Raw genomic sequence first — 20523 nt, forward strand, 5'->3', positions numbered from 1 at the left:
ATCTATCAATAAATAATGTTTTTTAAAATAAAAAAAAAAAGGTATTTCTTCAATGATGATTTGGCTAACTTAAGTCTCCTTTTCCAGTTTTAAATAAATGTTTCAAAAATTATACAGGACCGTCAGGAAATCGGGTTTTTGCGAGGCGAGTTGGCCAGGAATCCTTTCCTGCTATTATTTTTGGTGTTACGATTTCCTTTTTAGAGTTTTGGCAAGTCGTACATCGACTTAAACTAACTATAAATGTCTGTTTTAAATGTAAGATAAGTAAGCCTTCCATGGAGGGCGGTAGTGGCGAATTCACGCCATGTTTAGCTACTTCCTCAATGTTGCTCGGTGATAACTGATGATCTCTGATTTATTCAATTAATGCCTATTACATGAATATAAATTTTTTGCCAGAATATAACCGCTAATTTTGATTTATCTTTAGTTATATATTTATCGTTTATACTTGTCCACGCTCAGCGGAGAAGGGGGTAAAATATAGTAAAAAATATAATCGCAAAAGGGAAAAAAAAGAAAAAATAATAATAAAGAATAAATCAGTCCTTAGGCACCACGTTATTTTTTCCTTGGAAATAAAGAAAAACCCGAAACGATGACTCCAATATAACTACAATATACTCCTATCTAAACAATTATCGAACTATGACCACTGGTGAGTACCTTTACATGTAGATAACAGCAAACCTAGGGGTGATACCTACCCACCTGTGGAATTAGCGGAATATTAAGTGAACAACAGGAAAACATAAGTAAATTAACAAGTTGAAAGCAGTGATGCATAAGAAAGAACAGCAGAACTATATGAACTCAAGTTTAATAATAAAAAGAAATACATGTGCACAGAATAAAAAAGGAAGAAAAATCTTATCAATTAATAAAATAAATAAAACTTGTAGGTTGACTTAAGCTTAACTTAAATGCCCTAGCATAACCTTATTAATGAAATTTAAACTATTACACAGAAGAGGGACATAAAATGAAAATAAAAAAAAGTTTAGTTAGAACACTAGGTTTTCTTATATCTCCTTCTCTGCCATCGTCGCACCTTCCCTAGAAGTATGAAGATGACCCCTGCCACCACTCTCCGATCCAAGGCGTGCTGAAGAAACATTGCTACGCACAGCACAATATCCACAGTTCTAGTGTTAACCGCCCATTGAAGCAGAACACCATAAGTTCGAAAAACAAAACATACATGATCAAATTTCTCATATGGTGATATTTCGATACAAACAGTAATGACACAGGGTCTTATAAACTATCTCCACTTCATATTGAAGAATCGTGACGTGTTCAAAAACCAAACAGTAACCTTCTCAAAACCATGCCGCTTTGTCTACGCAGATATCGCCAGTTTTTTTGTTTCATCATGACAACCGTAACAAGAAGTAATGCATATTGTTAATCTTTATTGTTTTCAATTAATTTAATAACTGGTTGTCTCTCCGGAATTCATGTTCTTTATGTCTTTTTTTATTAATTGATATTATTACTAAATAATATATCTAAATCTAAACTTAAATGAAGCAGCAGAAATTATGAATAAAATATAAAAAATTTGAATATCAAAGCTTTGTTTATACAATATCAAGATAAGAGAACTTGAGATATGGAAAAGATGTAGTTTGGATAAGTCGCTGCCATCCTGTTTGTGTCGAGGAGCAGTGTAACTTACCAAGATCAAGGAGATGGGGCGCTATTTATTCTTCGTCTTGTCCTAGAAAAAGGAAGACAGGAGGTAGCGTTTTTCTTTCTTTCTTTTTTTCCCTCTATTTCCTGATTTATAAAAAGTTAAATTGTATTATAATAAATATATAATGCAAATAGACGAATCAGTACTTATTTTTAAACTAATTACTTACCGATGGATCACAATTTGAAAAATGAAATAATAACAAAATCATAAAAAATGAAATTTTTTTTATTAACCTAAAATCCATTTATATATATATATATAAACAGCACTGAAGCTCCAGAGTTCACCACCGTTTTCAGGGTTCTCTTGTAAAAACAAATTATATACATCTACTAGTCGTTCCCCGTTTCCATATTCATAGAATCTTATTTTTTCAATTTTTAAAATAAAAGATAACTATTTAACAATCTCAACTATCTATTTCACACTGTGCATATATAGGATTGTAGGAACGCGACAAAGATAGTTGTAATTCCTTAAGTGCTTTCCTTCTTTTTTAACATTTTTTTTTTTTAAATTGACAAAATCAGATTATATGAATATGGACATAGGGAACACTAGTATATGATGTTATACTTATATACAAACTTAATTTACACTAGAGAACCTTGAAGACGGAACGATTTTTATTATAAAAACGAACCAGAACGAATTGTATATTCCAAATAATAAATAAAATATTAGAAGGCATATTCAGATAGCAATGATCTAATTTGGTGTGTATAGAAGGACAGTTTTAGATATACTCGCTAAAATAATGGTTACGAGAGTTTATAATTTTTATTGTCTGCTTCTTAAAGAATTTTTTGTACGTACTAAACTATTTCATTAAAGAATCAAAAATAATTAGAAACCTTGTAATTATTAATTCAGAATATAATTAGGATTATGCTAAGCTGCTTATTAATTTAATTTTAATAATTAAATACCAAATCTATGTTTTCTAAGATTCCTTCATAACAAAAATCTATAATGCAAATGAAAACCTGTAAGCATTGTGCTTAATTCCCATCCACGCTCTCCTATTGAGGGAGCCCTTTTACCAACCCTATTTCCATTTGCAGTAATGATTTACCTGATTCTACCCATTAACCCCCCAAACCGTCTTTATGCTTCTTATCTCTAAATTCCTCTTTTCTTCTTGCCTGCTGATCTTATTGAGGTGTCCAATCTCAAAATATAATGCACTATTTCTAGAATTAAGAGAAAACATCTTTGGATTTATCCATTGCATGTATCATGCATTACACAAAATAAAATTTCGCAAAAGTTTCTCTATAAATAGTCTGGCAATATTCGCCAATAACTTCAAACATATACAGTGCTGTATCAAACATGAAAATTGTTAGTGTTAGTTGGAATCCATCAGGAAGAGAGTCAGTGAAACATTTACACAGCAATAAACTCAGTCCAATTTCAATAACTTTCCTTATTAATTTAGATCAGATTTACTAAATGTATTAAGTACGTATGTATTATAATGTACAGTTGTAAATAGCAATAAATAAATATTAAAAAACAAATAAAATTATTAATCTACCGTTCTCTAATTTTTGACAATACGGGTATTTACAGTATTAGATTTTTACTTTTAATTATTTTATACACTACTGTAAAACCATATGTAATTATAATTGTTAATGAACTATTTCTGTTAAAAATATTTAAAATAACACGAGACAAAAAAAAAAAGATTACAACATTCTGATTCATAGGTAAATTACCTATAGCACAGCCTTAGAAGGTTGGTGTAGTTGGAGGATTAAAATAAATCCCATCAAATCACCTTTACCCTTCGTCGTAAACCTACCGACTACATCTGGACAAACGACTAACCTGGAATCCTCTCACAAGACTGAAAAGACAGGAAACTGCACGTAGATTTATACTTTTACAGCACTTACTGGACAAACGGTCTAAACTTCCAATTCATTACAAAAGACTGATCTACATGACTGTAATAAGGCCAATCCGGACATACGGAGTTAAGCTTTGGGGCTCCACTAAACCTTCGATTTCCTCTCGTATCCAATCATTGCAATCCAAAATCTTTCTTAAAATCCTCAATCCTCCTTACTTTGTCACAAATAAAATCATACATAAAGACCTTAATCTTTCCTATGTAACCGATCTAGCCCGAACCAGATATCACTCCTTCCATTATAAACTCTCTAACCACTCAAACCCCCTAGTTTCTTATCTTGCATCCTCTTCCATTCCTAACAATCCTCCGAGGCGCCTGAAAAGAAAATGGCGACGAGACCTGCTAATGTAAAACGTTATTGGAGTGCTACCAATGGGTAGTTTCTCTACACGCCTGTAATACTCCAATTTAACTGAGATCAAATTTACTAAATGTATTATAATGTACAGTTGTAAATAGCAATAAATACATTTTTTTAAAAAATAGATAAATAGATATATCACGATAAAAGTGTCCAATTTTTTTTCACTCTAGTTTTTAATCATTGGTTAAAGGTAAATAATGTAGGATTATCCATTAAAATATTGTTCCATATATTTATGGAAATAAATAAATCGATTATTAAATAACTTATATTTTCAGTATCAATAATGGATATCTTACAAATACTGACATAATTTTGTCAATCACTTAATTTTTTGTTATGAACTATTATTCCATTTATTAATTATATCACATTTTTTAATTATTATTTTATTTCTCACGCCATGAATGGAATTGAAATATCTGAATGTGAAGATCAACTATTATATTTGTTCATAGTACCCTCAAGAATTAATTTATTACTGTATTTTAAAATCTGTTGAGTGAAGCAGTAACAAAAATTCTCGGAATTCCAGTCTGAAAAATTAGAAAAAAAAACACACTTATATATTATAAGCACCATTACATAATTCAAAAGAAAAAAAAATCAAGTTGTACTTACGTTTACGCTGACAAGTTCATCGATTCGTAACTTTCCATAAAATCAGCTTCTTTTTTCCTTTTTGGGAGTTGATTTTCGTTTTAAAATCCTAACGAAAATGGTAATTGACTTCCACATTATGAACATAACAGCCAAGAACACACCTATTACGAACAGCGTAACATCTATGAGGTGCAGCTGGATGTATGACAAGCTGAGAGCTTTCGGTTTAAGAACCTCTGGGTACTTGATGACGTGCTCAATCCAGAACACCGCTTCGTCGAGCGGTTTAACAGGCCTGTCTCGGAAGATTTTAGACCTTTTTATCATTTTTTCTTTGTACCTATAAGAATTTTCATAGTTTAGAATTTTATGATAAAATTTGTTACCAATTATTTCAGTTTTAAGAAATGCTTTGCAGCTTCTATAATTTCAGCTATTTTATGACTTTTATGATTTTATGACAAAATTTTTAATGGGAAGCATCTATATTCTTATTTACGGTGGTTTGTCAAAATAATCACTCATTTATATCTGAAACAGCGTATATATTATGTATTATATCTTCCTTTATTTACTCTATCTGGACTATTATTGTATAACGTATGTTTCAATTTTTCATTATGATTCAAATCATAACTTATTTATGATTTGAATAAATCTGTATTGTTGAAATGAGGCTAAAAATTATCACCTGCCTAAATTATTTAGTTTTGGAAGAAAATATACAACGTATTCGTATTGAAAAAATTTGTTTTTAATTTTATTTTAAAGTAACAGTAATAACGAAAATACTACAATGCTAAGCTCATGAAATAGATCAATCGTAAAATTATCATTAAAAATAAATAAATTATAAATCGATTTTTTTTCGTGTTTAACCATATTTAGTAGACCACTGGAAAAAAAATTCAAAGAATATGGATTTTCTCATTAACTATAAAAGAAAAAAAAAAGTCACTTAAGATGTTTTGTTACTTTGTAGTTATCTTTAATTTACTAAGTGGATATGGCTATTGCTCCATAGAAATAGATGACCTACAAAAACAACAGAACATTTTTAAATGTGAAAATTTAAGATTCATGGGTCCCTGTAACATATAAAAATTAGTTTATGCCTATTTTTGTTTAACTATAAACTATTTATTTCACTTAAGTATCAATGTAATTAAAATTGTTGAAATTAAATTAATTTAATACAAAATAAAATGCATGTCTGTTACCTATGATTCCTAAATATCATTTTAATTTTTTTTTTTTGAAAAGTAATTGCTTCTTTTTTAACTACTAACGTGTATTGAAGTATAGTAAATATTTTATTTATTTATTTACTGAAATTTAAAACTGAATAAGAAAAACATACATGTATGTAACAATGGCTTCATACAGTCCAGTGAAGAAACTAGCCATTGTTTGAACTCCAACGGTGAATATAAAACATAAATTCATGAATAAACGGTGTTCTGTTCCCAACTATCAATAAAGATTTTCTCGATTACAGTGAACCTAGAATATTATAATATATCAAAATATTGCTTACGTTCTATTTGATAAAACTTCCTTCACCATTCTTGATACATTATCATAGTTTATATCCGCTAGCCTCAGCATTTTTCCTATGCCAACTTCTTCGACGAAGCGGAAATTCTTGCCCTGATCTCCAAAGAAAGGTATGCCTATCACAGGAACGCCAAAATTCACAGCTTCAACAAGACTGAGGTAGCCCCCGTGGGTGATAAAGAGAACAGTGTTATTGTGGGCTGGAAATTAATAATAATTAATTAAACTTTAAAATAATAAGACAATAAAAGTTTATAACACTTAATATTTATTTAAAAAAGGAACATCAGTAAAAGTATAGTAAATGGAAAGGTATTTTTAATATTATAAATTAATTATATTGGATATAATTATTTATATTGAAAGTAGATATTACATATATTTGTAGTGTAAAATAGGTTTTTCACCACTTATACAAGCTGACAATGAAATCGGTTTCGTCTAATTACTACTAGAGCCCAAAATGAGTAAAAAAGCCAGTTATTTCACCCCAATTTTTTATTACTTTAATGAAAACTATGTGCAATTAATGGTCAAAATTCATGAGTCGGCTAAGTATAGATATGGGGAATAAAAAGAAAAAAAATGGCGGCTATTTCAAAACTTATACAAAAAAAATTGTTTTTCTTTATTTTAACACCCTTTCTTTTCTCCACTTTTCTCCATTTTCCTTACCCACATTATAAGTTATGTTCACTATATTATTATTGATGTTTTCAAAAACTTTTTTTTTCTATTCATTTGTTATGGTATACTTTACTTATATTTTGCCTCTTGATCAATTATTATTGTTATACATATTTTCTTCCTCTCAACTTTCTTTTTCTTTCCATATTTCAATTTTTAAATTATTAATAACTAATATGTTCATACTTCTTTGCATTATATAACTTCATTTTTATTTGATTTCCTTAATTATGTTATTTTACCCACTTTTTCAATTATCTATGAATACATTTTATTTCCCGCTTCTCTTATCACTTAATTTTATTAATTCTATTTTGTAAAATTATTCATTTTATGTTATTCTGTTTATACTTTCTTTTTTATTTTCTATACTTACTGTGGTTGTTATCTTGTTATGTTCTTAGCCCTGAAGAAGGCTAAAAACTCTAGCCGAAACGTTGGCACAATAAAATAGGTTAATCCAACTTATTTGTGTTCCTCTTTGACCGCACCCCCAACCATCTTCTCCTCGTACGTCATCCACGGTCAACTATCTCTCATAATTAAACAAAAATTAATTATTCATTCGGAGCTTTATATCATGAAAACTGCCAACAACATTAGAAAACGTAAGAGAAAATTATTTAATGAAGACCAAATTATCTAAAACATGAGGCCTACTAGAACTATTTACGTACAATAAACATTTCATAAAAACAAATGCACTGAAAAATCAGTAGTGAATTTATTTTGAGAAATTTATATATCGAAAACTATTCGACGTACAGATGTCTATTAGAACTCAAATCAAAGCTACTTTAATGCACTATAAAATAGTTTATTAGGTTTATCTTTGTAGGTGTATTTTTCATGATATTCGACACACTAAATTCACAAAATATAGATTTCTAGTTTTTCGGACAAAAATTTTGATTTATCAAAAAGTTTATCTCAGCAATCATAACATGTACATATGTCTGCCAGCACTTACATTAAAACTAGTTAGATGTACTATAAAGTAGTTTATGACGTTAATCTTCGTAGGAGTTGCATTTTTAATATTTTCAAAAATTTTATCCGAACAACTAGACATTAACATTTTGTTAATTTATTTTGGAAAAAAAATCATAAAAAACTACTACTCCTACGAAGATAAACACCATAAACTACTTTATTGTACATTTAAATAGCTTTGATTTGAATTCTAGCAGACATCTGTCGGTCTTATGGTTCATGAGATATATTTTTCATAAATCAAAGTATTATTAGAATGATATTTTCAAAAATTTTATCCGAACAACTAGTAATCAACATTTTGTGAATTTATATAATCGAATATCATGACAACTACTTCTCTTACGAAGATAAACATTATAAGGTACTTTATAGTACATTAAACTAGCTTTAATGCGAGTGCTAATAATAATATTCTTTATTTATTCTGGGATTGATCCCTTAGAATAATATACAGAAGTCAAAATTGGGCTTTAGAGCCTTAAAGTAAAATAAAAAATAAAAATTAAAGTAAAATATAATAAAATAATGAATTTGAAAAGATAAAAATGAACAACAATAATTAACAGAATATATAAAAAAGGAATTGAACACATATAATAAAACCATATGTCATATAGGATGACTAACACTTCTGATAATAAATTTAAAAAAAATCAAAATCAAATACAATTAAACTAAAAATAAAAAATGAAAGGCACAATTTTTGCTAATATACATATTTACAAGTACGAACGAAATTCTGAAACATAAAATACAGAGAATATATAAGCCTTATTTGAAACTTTCAATTGTTATTCTTCCAGAATTGGGTGGACAGAAAGTAGTCGAAGATATGGGATTTGAAGATTGGAATGTTATTAGAACTACGAATTAAGGAGGGAATAGAATTCCATAGGGAAGAGGAAAGGATAAAGAAAGATTTACCAAAGGCTACCGTTCGTTGTGCAGTTACATATAAGTCTGAAGGCCGTGAGCGAGTATTGCGGGAATGCACTGAGGATTTAAATTGAAGGGTATCAGAGATGTAAGATGGAGGGCGGGATTGGATAGCTTGATAGAGGAAGAAAGCAAGAAAATATTTACGAAGGAAAGAGGGGTAAAGCCACTTCAACTCTTCATAAAATCGGGTGACAGATGCGTCCCTTGGGACCCCAAAGATGAATCGTACAACCAAATTAATTAACTGTTTTAATTTGGCTTCAAGATCCTCAGATACACCCCCGTAAACCACACAGCAATAATCAAAGTGGGGGAATATTAAGGAAGTAATAAGGAGCCTACGGGTTTTAAAAGGAAGTAAACGAAGATAGTGGACGTGGTTTTTCCAGGCGATACGTTTGGTCTACTGTGGTACCTAGGTTTTTGACATATAGATATAATTGTATTGGATTGTTCCTTAGGAATAAGGTTGGAATATGAGGAATAGTTTTCAGGAGGTGACTGGATCCTATTACGATTGCCTTAGTCTTCATTGCATTCAACTTAAGCTTGTTTTCTTGTCCCCAGTAATTAATTCGATTCAAGTCTTCTTGGCAACTAATAGGTCAGAAGATGGGAAGGAAAGATAAATTTGGAAGTCATCAGCATACAAATGGTATTGAGAATGTTGGATAAGGATGAGAAGATCATTGATGTAGATAGCGAAAAGAGTGGGGGATAGCGATGAACCATGAGGAACACCACAGGTGAGGGGTCGAGTCATTGTTTAATAGACATCTGTAAGTAGATTGGTATTTGAGATGTAGTTTACTCAAAATAAATTCACTAACTTCTGATTGTTCAGTACATTTTTTATGAAATGTTGCTTTTTAAAAAGCTATATATCAGGAACTATGTAAATTAGGGTATATGCTTTAGCAAATTTACTCTTTTTTAAATGATGTTCTCTTACGTTTTCTAGTGCTGTTGGTAGTTTTCAAGATATAGAGCTCCGAATGAAAAAATGGGGTGAAATAACTGCCTTTTTTTCATCCCGGCTCTTGTACTAAATGTTTTGCGATTTTTGGATTTTCACTACTTTTCATGAGTTCTTCTGCTACTGGTCATAGTGTGCCATTATATTATATCATATAATATATTTATAAGGTCTTATCTTTTGTGTTAACACTCTTTAGGTGCCTATAGACGATCAATCCAGACCAGATGAATTGGGTAGAGTAAAAGTGAGTGAGGAAACAGTTACCATAGTGACTGACAGAGTGGTCCAATTAAACGATAGGATTTTCATTTCTCCACTTCCCCACCCCTACAGAATATGACGTATATGTCGGTGCCTCAGAACAGATTTATGTGAACGAACCCGATAACGAGAGAACGAGATCTACCCGGCCAAAAGCTAGGTAAAGTGAACGGGTGGAATTTCCTCCCAAAATCTACAGCTACCATGGGAACATTGTAGAAAATCTAATTCACACCTACAAAATTTGCATTGTATTATTGTTTATCTTTAATTATTTAACATAATCAGTATATATAAACTTGCTTGTCGGTAATTTTATCTCCAAACCGGTATCCGGCCACTTTTCCAAGCTGCTATCCCCTCAGTATCGTCTGAAAACTTATTATATCTCGATCATGTTATTTTTGTTCTTGAATTATCAATGTCTTTACTGTTGTAACTTTTCGTTTGTTCTCTTAATTTTCTCAGTTGTTATTACAACTAAGTAAGTACATTCGTAATTTAGTCCAATCAACAGAAGTTCTTAAATAGCAAATGGTATTCTAAATCAGACTTGATTGTCCCACCTTATATGTAGTATGCTAGTTCCAGGAAATTTAAAATTTACACTTCTTTCCAATCGAAATCTATTGGCTTTATGACGAAATAATTCCTATGCAAAATTAAATATAGTAAACTTTTGCAAAAATTTTGAAAATATTTGTTCAGTCGCATGGATTAATTAGCCAAAAACAAAAAAGTTACTATTTTTATTGGTTAACTTTTATCTTCACAAATAAAAATACTATAACGAATTTTGTAAAGAACCAAAATTGAAAGTATTTGTTAGGAACTTATCTGATTTTAGTGATATTTTAATAAACTTAAGTGCCTAAACTGTGGGATAAACGAGATAATAAAGATGAAATGTGTAGAAAATTTTCATTAGATTAACTGTAAAAAATATTTCAATAGCCATTTAATTTTTATCATTACGTGGAAAACATTTAAATTTCTATATGTGGTGTAAGTCAAGTTTATAGAACTTGGACCTGGAGAAAGTGCATGTATAGAAAATGTGTATTTAAATTATACATGTACATAATACACACATTCAGTATGTAAGCGCATTTTATGTATTAAATCTATTTTTTATTTTATTGGTTTCAAACTTATTATTTTGGTCTTAGAAGGAAACACAGTCACAATGTAAACTTTATTGAACCGACAGTATTTGTCCTGCTAAAATTAAATCCGAGTGCGTTAAATTCAGAAAGGTTGACATCTACTTTACACCGTTTATTAAATCTAAACGTACATAGTCATGGAAATGGTTGACAAGTGCAAAATTTGCACGTAGGCCTTTATTGTAAATTAATGAATTCCGATAAAGTCCCGACAAACACATTATACTTTCAATTCGAAAAAGATATATGTAATCTTTTAGTATATGAACTTTAAATTGTATTTTTAATAAATAAGGAAACTTAAAAGTCACCATAAAGAAAATGTTTGTAATTCCACGAATAACAATGTTAACATATATTAAATATAAAACAGAAATACCTAAGACATCTGGTTGCGGATACCACTTCTCCAAATGTACATTTTCCGGGAGATTTCCCTCGTATGTTGCCAACTCGTACTTCATAAGAACCTTTTGTGGAACCTCTTCAAAAACCTTCATGAATACTTCAACAAGTTTCCTATTCGCAGGATGCGACACATTTACGTTTGATCCGAGGGAAAAGTAAATAACACCACTTTCAGCATCATCCATAAATTTTTGGATTTTCTACAAAAATTAAAATAGTTAGATCTATTAGTAAAGAGCTAATTTTCCCAGATATATTAATTTGGAATACAAAATCCAGCATGTATAAGCTAGAAGTAGATGCTTGTTAGATTTGCAACTGTAATTGTTTACTTCTAATTCGTTGCGGACCAACTATACAAATTTCAGCCATTGGTCTATAAAAGGTTAGTAACTAGTCGGAAAACTGAAACGTCTCTCTCTAATCTCTTTTGCACTCATAATCAGGGCTAAACTCTTTAAAGTTATCATTTTTTTTTTTAGATCTTATTAATTAGCAAATTTGTGAGCCCTAATAGTTCTCGAGGTAACTTATTTATTTTTTTTTTCTTTTGTTAGTCAATTTGTAATATACTACTACTACTACTACTACTACTACTACTACTACTATTGCAAAGATAGGAATAAATTACTTTATACTAAATTAACCTACAATAATCACTATCGAAAAAATAAAAATAACGCGGTTTGGGGATCTAAAATTAAACTGAGAAAAACACCTTCCCCCACAACCCATAAACGGAATTATTATTTGTTAAGAAAGCACTTCTTCCTATTTTTATTTCTACCTACCCATTCCTGATACACAGAAGGGTTATTCCATAAGTACCCAACCTATTCTGTCTTGAGTAGGAGGGTTTAGTTTTCATTCCGTAGGGCCACGAAATAAAATCAACTTGCCAAGGCCGGAATCGAACCGGCTCCCCTGCAGACATGAGGTTACTAAGGTAACGCTTAACTCGCCCAGTTACAACGGGTCCAACACTATTTAAAAATTAAACAATATATGCAGGTAACAGAAATTACCTTCGGTTCATTTCTTTATTTTTCCATATTCCAGCTAAGGAAAAGTATAAGATATACAATACCTTTGGTAATGGTTTTCCAGGTGTGATATGAACGCCAGCAACATCCTTTCTATGTGGTGGCTTTGGGCCCGGATAACCCACGATATTGTGGTAGTTCGTCAAGATGAGACTCCTGTTAGACACCATTTGCATAAACGAGGGCCTGCTCTCGTGTCCCGTGTAGGTGAAGTACTTGTCGACCAGTTTTTCCATTTCGTTCATGTAGTAGTAACCACCAATAGTAGTCACTGCATACACGTACGTATTGTACACTCTCTGCCAGAAGTTTAAATTTTGGGTTAACTCAGCTATGAAGCCTATTTGGTAAGAAGGATTATCTGACAGTCCAGTCAATTCGTTCGCCCATGCGGAGTCACCTGAAATCCGAACAAAGTTAGTGCATAAATTGATATGGATTAAAATATGAACTGCATAGTTAAAATGATTTTTTTTTTAATTTAATTAATTATCTATTTGTTAATAAATTACTTGATGACACAAATTAAATATAAAACATAATTCATATATGTATTATTGCTGATGGAAAGGGGACCCTCGACGTTTGGATGCAACACTCACAAATAAAATTAGTATGTCATCCTTACAGACAATGTGAGTTTTACCCCAGAATTTACTAAATTCGGGGAAGAAGAAGTGAAAAAGATCCTTTATACACTATTTCAGTTAATTTTGAAAGAAAATACCAGTGGAGTGGGAACAATGTTATTCCTATCCATAGGAATATTAAAAACTATAGATCTGATTGCCAATCCACGGTGATATATAAACTATAAATTCAAAATTGGAACGAAAGCAGCAAAACTACGTTGAAAACAATGTAGAGGAAAAACAGGTTGCTTTTGCATCCTGGGAGATAAACTTGAGACCATTTGTTCTTGAGGATGGTGCCAGAGAAGGCCTAGGAATATGAATACCTTTCTGGTCTTGACCTCAGAGCTGACATCCACACAACGAAATCTGGAATTGAGTAAAAATCGTTGCAATAGTAAAATAATGCAAACTGGAAGGACTGACCAACAGCTTGCAATCGCAGTAGAAAATTTTTATTAAGTAGGATCTATGTTAAGCACTTAAGAGCTAATTGACCAAGAGATATTGAACCGAATAAGAAAAGCAAACGATGTACTCTTTCATTCATCGATTTTAACAAACGTGGACCCAGGAGTACCAAACCTCTTAGAAATTTATTATTAAAGGATCTGGAATTTATTGTAAGGAAATTTATTGTATAATCACCCTCGTTATTTAATGAATAAAGTTAAGAAACAAGCCAGCCAACCGGTAGTTTTTAATTTCTAGGTGAAATGTTTAAACAAAATGCATATTTTATATATTATACGTATGAAATTTTATTTTATTTAATTCAGGCCACAAAGAAGTACACTGAATCTGATATTTGTAAATGAGACAGACATCCGAAAAGGTCTCAGAAAAGAAAAAAAAATTAACATTTAATGTGGACCTTGGGCAAGCATTTGAAAGGGTAAGGAAAACGGACATTGTCAAAGCACTGGAAAAGACGAGGGTGAAACAGGTCTGAAGAGGGCTATATTAAGTTTATAAAACAAACAAAGAAATGTGGTGAGATCTAATAACCACATTTCCGAGGAATTTGAAAGCAATGCGGGGATAAGAGAGGGCAGTCTTATGATAATGCTGTTTTTAATAGTACTTGGCACTGGCAAATATGAAAATGAGGCCTTATTGGTTGGGTCACAGATAATAAAATCCAGGCTATTACGCGGATGATAATGTAGTTTGATTCAACCACGTTAGAGATTTCAAGTACCTGGGGGCCCATCTTAACGAAAACGTCTGTGTAGAGGAAGAAGTCCAAGATAGGATATAATTGCCCGGCGAATGCTTCTTTTCTGCAAACTCAGAGCTGGTTTGACCAGATGAAAAGAAAGAAAGAAGTAACAATGACGGTGGTTTAGCCATGTAAAATGATGTAGAAGGAAAGGATGGCCAAAATAATGTATAGAACGAGAGCCGAAAAAAGAAGCACAAAAGGAAGACCGAGAAATACAAAGAGGTATTAAACCAGAGATGTATTGACTGAAATAGGCGCAACAAGCTGGTACAAGACTGAGAATTATGGATCTGACTCTATAAGCAAGCTCCTCGCATTGGTCCGCGGTAGAAGAGGAAGGATTAAGAAGAAGAAGAAATTTTAATTAAACAATACAAAACTTATGTTTAAAAAAATCAATTATATTTGTTTGTATTTGAGTGCTACTTCCATTAAAATATTTCAACGTATTGAGTATTAAAAAGTATATGTTATTTTCACAACACTTCTGCCACAAGAGTCACTCACATCATTCGTTTAGTGTTATTATTTGGGCCAATGTATATTAGACACCGCGTATTTCCTTAGATTTTTATGTGTAAATACTAATGATTTTGAAGAATTAGGAATGGAGTCAATGTTCATTGACCATCTATACAAGAGAAAGTTTTCATTTATCTCAGTTTTTCATAAGCAAAATATTTTAGGTGATGAAGGCAACAATCGTGAATGAGAGTTTACTTGGTTTTGAAGATGTTAATGAGGTTTTGAAAGTTGCTAATGAAGGGGAAAATTCACGAAGATTATGTTGCACAGTATTCAAGTGGATATCTTCAGGAACTCGTAAGCTTCAAAGCTAGAGAGAATCAAAAGGTATGAATATTATTACATACACACAAATACAACAGCAAATATCCGTTGAAGCAACAAAGTTAGCTTTCAGGTTTAGTATTTCCTCAAATATGATGATAAATAAGATGAATGATTGTTACACATATTCTCGCCGTGAAAGCAGATCTTTGGTTTCATTCTTCACCGTATAATCTTTGTTGAATGCTTATCCTCCACGAGAATTTATGTATAAGGTAAAAAGGGACAGTTGGAAGAAAAGTGATTTTTTAGGATTAATAACTTTTTAAAAGTGTTAATTTGCATAAATGCAATGATTTAACGTATGCATAACTTTAGTTAGTAGGCAAGGATTAGGTTTACGTTCTTACAAATTAATTCATTAAATGAGATAGAGTTTTATTGGAAGGAATTTTTATGTATAATTTTTAAAACATTTTTATCCCCATAGAATCGTGTGTAATAGTGTATTGTCTGAAACTTTCCACCTCTCCTGTTCCTAATAAAAATAATTCATGGCAGCCTAACGCTAATATAAACCGTTGAAAGGTTGAATTAAGGCTACAGAAGAAACTTAATCTTCACGTATTCCATCAAATAATGGATTATTAGATTTTATATTCAAAGTTAAAATGATTTTGAGTAAATAATATTTATTCTTTTCTACATCACAGAACTATATCACACGCATATGCAGAGTACAGAATATGATTTTTTCGATACACCAAAGAACTAGAAAGTTGTTAAATTATCTTACACATTTTAACAAAACGAAATTTATGATTCAGCTTCTAGACTTTACTCGGAATACCAGTTATGTTTTATAAAGGAGATATTTCAATTCGATTAAATTTTATAAATATTATCCCCTAATTTATGTATCGCAATTTGAAAATCTAATCATATTGAATAATTTCTAATTAAAAGTCCGTTTTTATTATTCCAGAAATTGAAAGTGTACAAATTATAATGAGTCGTTTATAACCCTCTCATTTTTTATAATATGAGCGGCAACGTTGTGTGCGGCAAAAAGTGTTATGAGACAATCTTTTTTCGCAAAATGATAATCACGTGTGATGGAAAGTGGATTGTAAAAGACAACAGGCGTCAGTCAGTTCAGTGGCTAATTATCGACGAGAGACCAGAAAACATGCCAAAACCAAATTTGCATCCAAAACAATTATTTGTTTCTGTGTGATGATTTAATGACAAGAATAATTCATTTATCCAGAAACGAAACTACATACTGCAGTGATATTGACATAATGCATTAAAACTCTTCAAAAAACGACCTACATTGGTTGATTGGAAGGAACCTATTCTCTTACAAGACAACGACAGACATTGGAGAAACTGAACGAGTCCTTACAGACTTCTCTCCAATAGATTTCCATCTTTTCAGAAATTTAAACAACTTCTGTACAAGTGAAAATTTTGTAAATGACCTTGATTTTTTCAGAGCTGGGCTTGAGAAATGATAACACGTTAAGAAAAATGTATAGAAAATTAGGGTAAGTATTTTGAATAAAAATAGATTGTTTTCATGCAGTTGTTTTACTGAATAAATGATCTTTCCTATGAAACGACCCAATAATTTGGAATCGATCTATTATAAACAACTTATGATGCGCTAAAATATTTGGATGTACTATATGGCTGAAGAATTAGCCGAAGCCGACTTCAGTATCAGAATATACCTACCATTAACAATTAAGACAAACAGCAACAGGCGGCAATGTCACGTGATATATTAAAGGACCTTACTTAAGATTATATATAGTGAATATAATTTTGACAAAAGTTTATTCGTTGTCCATAGATTAAAAAAAAAATTAAAGAATCGAAAAAATACATATGATTTGAAGTTTCACTTGATTTGGGGGATAATATCTCAATTAATCAGTATTTTAAGAAACAAGAAACCGTTCCTGTAGACACAATCTCAAACAAAAAATATGGTATAAATTTTCTTCTACTGATATAAATATGGAACAATAAAGGATGCATCTGATAACTTAAAAGTGATTAACATCTAAAAGCACAGTGAAGAATGGCAAAAATTAGTTCTTACCATTGAACTTTTTGAAGATAAATCTACCACTTTCTTGTTCATTTGTACGAAGACAATAAATAAATTTTTCTTGGTGCATCATAATCCAGATGCAAATATACCATAAATTCGAGTCTTTTATGGGAATCTTATAAGGACCAAATCATCAAAAGTATGAGAATAAGGAATAAGGAAGATTGAGTGTTGGGATTGAAAGGAAGGAAGAATACAATCAGTAACGATGCAATGTAACACACAATAAAAAATAAAAAAAATTAAAAATAACCACAGCTCCGTCACTAAGTTCTTATTTCTCTAAAATTCATTTATATCTGGGAGAACAAATGAAAAGTGACTTAGTGTCACACGTGAAGGCATTTCTTCAACATAAAATCAATTTGCATACAAACTTCCCATATCAAGTTTGCGACAAACCTTCTTAATCAATTTAGAGGTTAAGTAAAGGTCTAATAACATCCAAAAACATTACAGGTTGGGAAAAAAAAGTTGAGAACTCCAAAAGACACTTCTTCACAAGTGAATTTTCTATGTTTTAACTTAATATACAAGAACTGTAGAGGGGCTCCAAACATTAAAAACCTTAAAAAAACTTTTATGTAATAACTTCTGAGAAAATTATATACCCTTAAAACTTCCTATAGTGCTTGGCACATATATTGCATTTTTTTTGTCATCCTGCTATTTTTCTCAGACCCCAACAGCTACTATACTATACAATCAATGTTATCTTAAGAAATAAAAGATATTTGAAGTTTTAAGGGCGTGTCTTTAGTTACTATATTCTAAGAATATAGTGTGTACTATTGTTTTGAATATTACAATTATGGAAAAGAAAGATGATTATTATAAGTGAATTATCAACAATTATTAGAATAGAGTTTAGAAATAAATAAGAATTAGCCTGAAACGTCAAACGATGAATAAATAAAAGATATATAAAATTTTCATTGGTGTGTGGTTTTACCAGAATACTATATAGAAGAATAAAAGACTCTTACAGAATAGTATGTACTATTATTTTTAAAAAATTTAGAAACCAAAAAATTTTCATTGTTTTGTATTACCCTACCTAGATAAAACCGAAATTCTCATTAAACTGAAATTCCCAAAGTAAACCGCTGAAGGTGAACGTCTCCAGCCTCCACGACCAACTACTCCTATTTTATAAAAAATAAAGAGGTATCAAGGTTGCAACATGTAAAAAAGGCATTACTTACCTAATGACATTATATCGATTCCCACAGCATTGAACTTGTGTATAAAAGCAGATAGGTATTCCTGGACGAAGTAAGACTCGATCAACACTGCATCAAACTTCTCATCTGATTGTACCAGTTTCTGCACCGCTGGACTCTCCATTACGAATGATGCCATGTAAAGTGAGAATCCGAAAAGATTTTTCACATTGTAGATCACGCCAGTGTCGACGAAATCCATTACGTTTATAGTAGCTATTAAAAACATATCAGATATATTTAAACATAGGAATAGAGAGTATCAAGTTGTTATAAATAATTTCAAGCTTATTTATCATACAATGAACGTCGGGTAAATCGCCAGATATATCCACCTGTACGACTCCTGGCGGGACAGCTTTCATTGGGTATCCTGTGTAGTAGACCACCTCGTGCCCTCTCTTACCTAAGGCCTCCATAATCGGCCTGAAGAAATAGTGGTGAGATTTAGACGCAAGAGGGAAGAAGCCTAAGATTCTGGCAGCTTCTGCATGGGCCACCAACAGCAAAGAAAGCATCCAGATCTTCATTGCCTTTGGTATTCTGCAAATTTCAAATTCATCAGTTACTTCTAATATTCAACATAGGAATCCCAAAGTGTTAAATGTACATTAATAACAATTAGAATTTTTAAAATTTATGTTTTATTTTCCATTCGATAGGAAAACAAAATCATAGTCATTAAAAACTATCATTACAGATTCACTATTAAAAATTATTGTATCATTCTTTTTTTTTAATTACATGCCCTTGCATTTTTTTTTAATCTATTTTATTTCACACCAGAACGGCCTGGTATGGGCCTTACATGGTTGATATAACCGTTGTATAATAAGTTTTTTTTTTTTTAAACAGTTGATTTGGGGGGGGGGTATAGTGTCGTACAAAAGACACCCCTAACTATATACAATGTTGTTATTAATAATAAATTAATAAATAGATAAGAGTAATGCTTCTTAATAAAATAGGAATGTAAAATTAATAACAAAAAATAATGATATTGGTACACTTAAATAAAACAAACAATTGCCCTCTAATAGTGAAAAGAAACAAGTTAATTTGAAAAAGGGACGAGAGAAGAAAATATTAAAAAAATAAATAAAAATTAATAATGAATAAATAAAATGAGTAATAATAAAAAGTAAAATTGAGGTAGTGTGACTATGTATTAATTTTATATTAATTAAAGTTTATAACAGAATGTCCTGCAGCAGTCTCGGCTTCAGTCTTCGGGTTGAGGTGGGTTTCCCATGTTATAGGTCACAGCTCCTTAAACTTTCGGCAACTGGGAGTCTTCATGAACCGTTTTTTGATGTGATTCTCTATTGACTCCATATGTAATTCGCGATGCAATTGGCTATGCCCTTGGATACGAGTATTAAATAATGTAAAGTTAAAAAGAAAACAAATATTGATGAAACAATAAAATAATTTAATTAAACATTGATACATCACATCAATCTTATGAAATATTTATGTGTGACCTGAATATTGAATATTTTTTTTTACCAATTTACCATAATTGCATATTCTTGTTTAACTGTGTTTACTTTATCCAGAGGTATATATGATTAAACCCAAGAGTAATTGCAAGTAAAATTAAGTAATTTTGAAAAAATAATATATTTTTGAAAGGAATATGGTCCGGGTGCGGTCAAAAAAACTCAAATAGTAAAATTATACTATTTTATTGAGCCAACGTTTCGCCCCACGTTGCAGGGCTTCGTCAGGGCTAAAAAAGATACAAACACATAATTACAAAAGGAAAAAAAAGAAGAGAGAGAGAAAAAAAAAAGTGTAAAATAACAGGGGTATAAAATGTAAAAAAGTAAGATATAATAAGAAAAATCAAAGGTTGTAAATAGTAAATGAAAAGGGTAATAGTAACAGATAGATAAGA

The 20523-nt window shown here is 30.9% G+C and overlaps 1 protein-coding gene across 2 annotated transcripts in view; it reads right to left on the bottom strand.

The window, feature by feature from the left end:
* Window positions 1-4243: 4243 nt before the first annotated feature.
* The window catches only part of LOC106680604 (UDP-glucosyltransferase 2), a 28593-nt gene continuing 12313 nt past the window's right edge, over window positions 4244-20523 (bottom strand). Inside the window, exons 2-8 of one of the 2 annotated variants that reach the window (XM_067050113.1) lie at window positions 18925-19166; window positions 18606-18839; window positions 12677-13032; window positions 11561-11789; window positions 6134-6353; window positions 4611-4936; window positions 4244-4529 (exon numbers count right to left, since the gene is read on the bottom strand). In XM_067050113.1, the coding sequence (XP_066906214.1) occupies window positions 4657-4936; window positions 6134-6353; window positions 11561-11789; window positions 12677-13032; window positions 18606-18839; window positions 18925-19153 (1548 nt within the window). In that variant the 5' untranslated portion in view covers window positions 19154-19166 and the 3' untranslated portion in view covers window positions 4244-4529; window positions 4611-4656. The remainder of the gene's footprint in view (window positions 4530-4610; window positions 4937-6133; window positions 6354-11560; window positions 11790-12676; window positions 13033-18605; window positions 18840-18924; window positions 19167-20523) is intronic. The other variant, XM_014420430.3, reaches the window with a different exon arrangement.

Source organism: Halyomorpha halys, unplaced genomic scaffold (assembly GCF_000696795.3).
Source record: "Halyomorpha halys isolate HHAL.00 unplaced genomic scaffold, Hhal_1.1 Scaffold269.1, whole genome shotgun sequence".
NCBI lineage: Eukaryota > Metazoa > Arthropoda > Insecta > Hemiptera > Pentatomidae > Halyomorpha > Halyomorpha halys.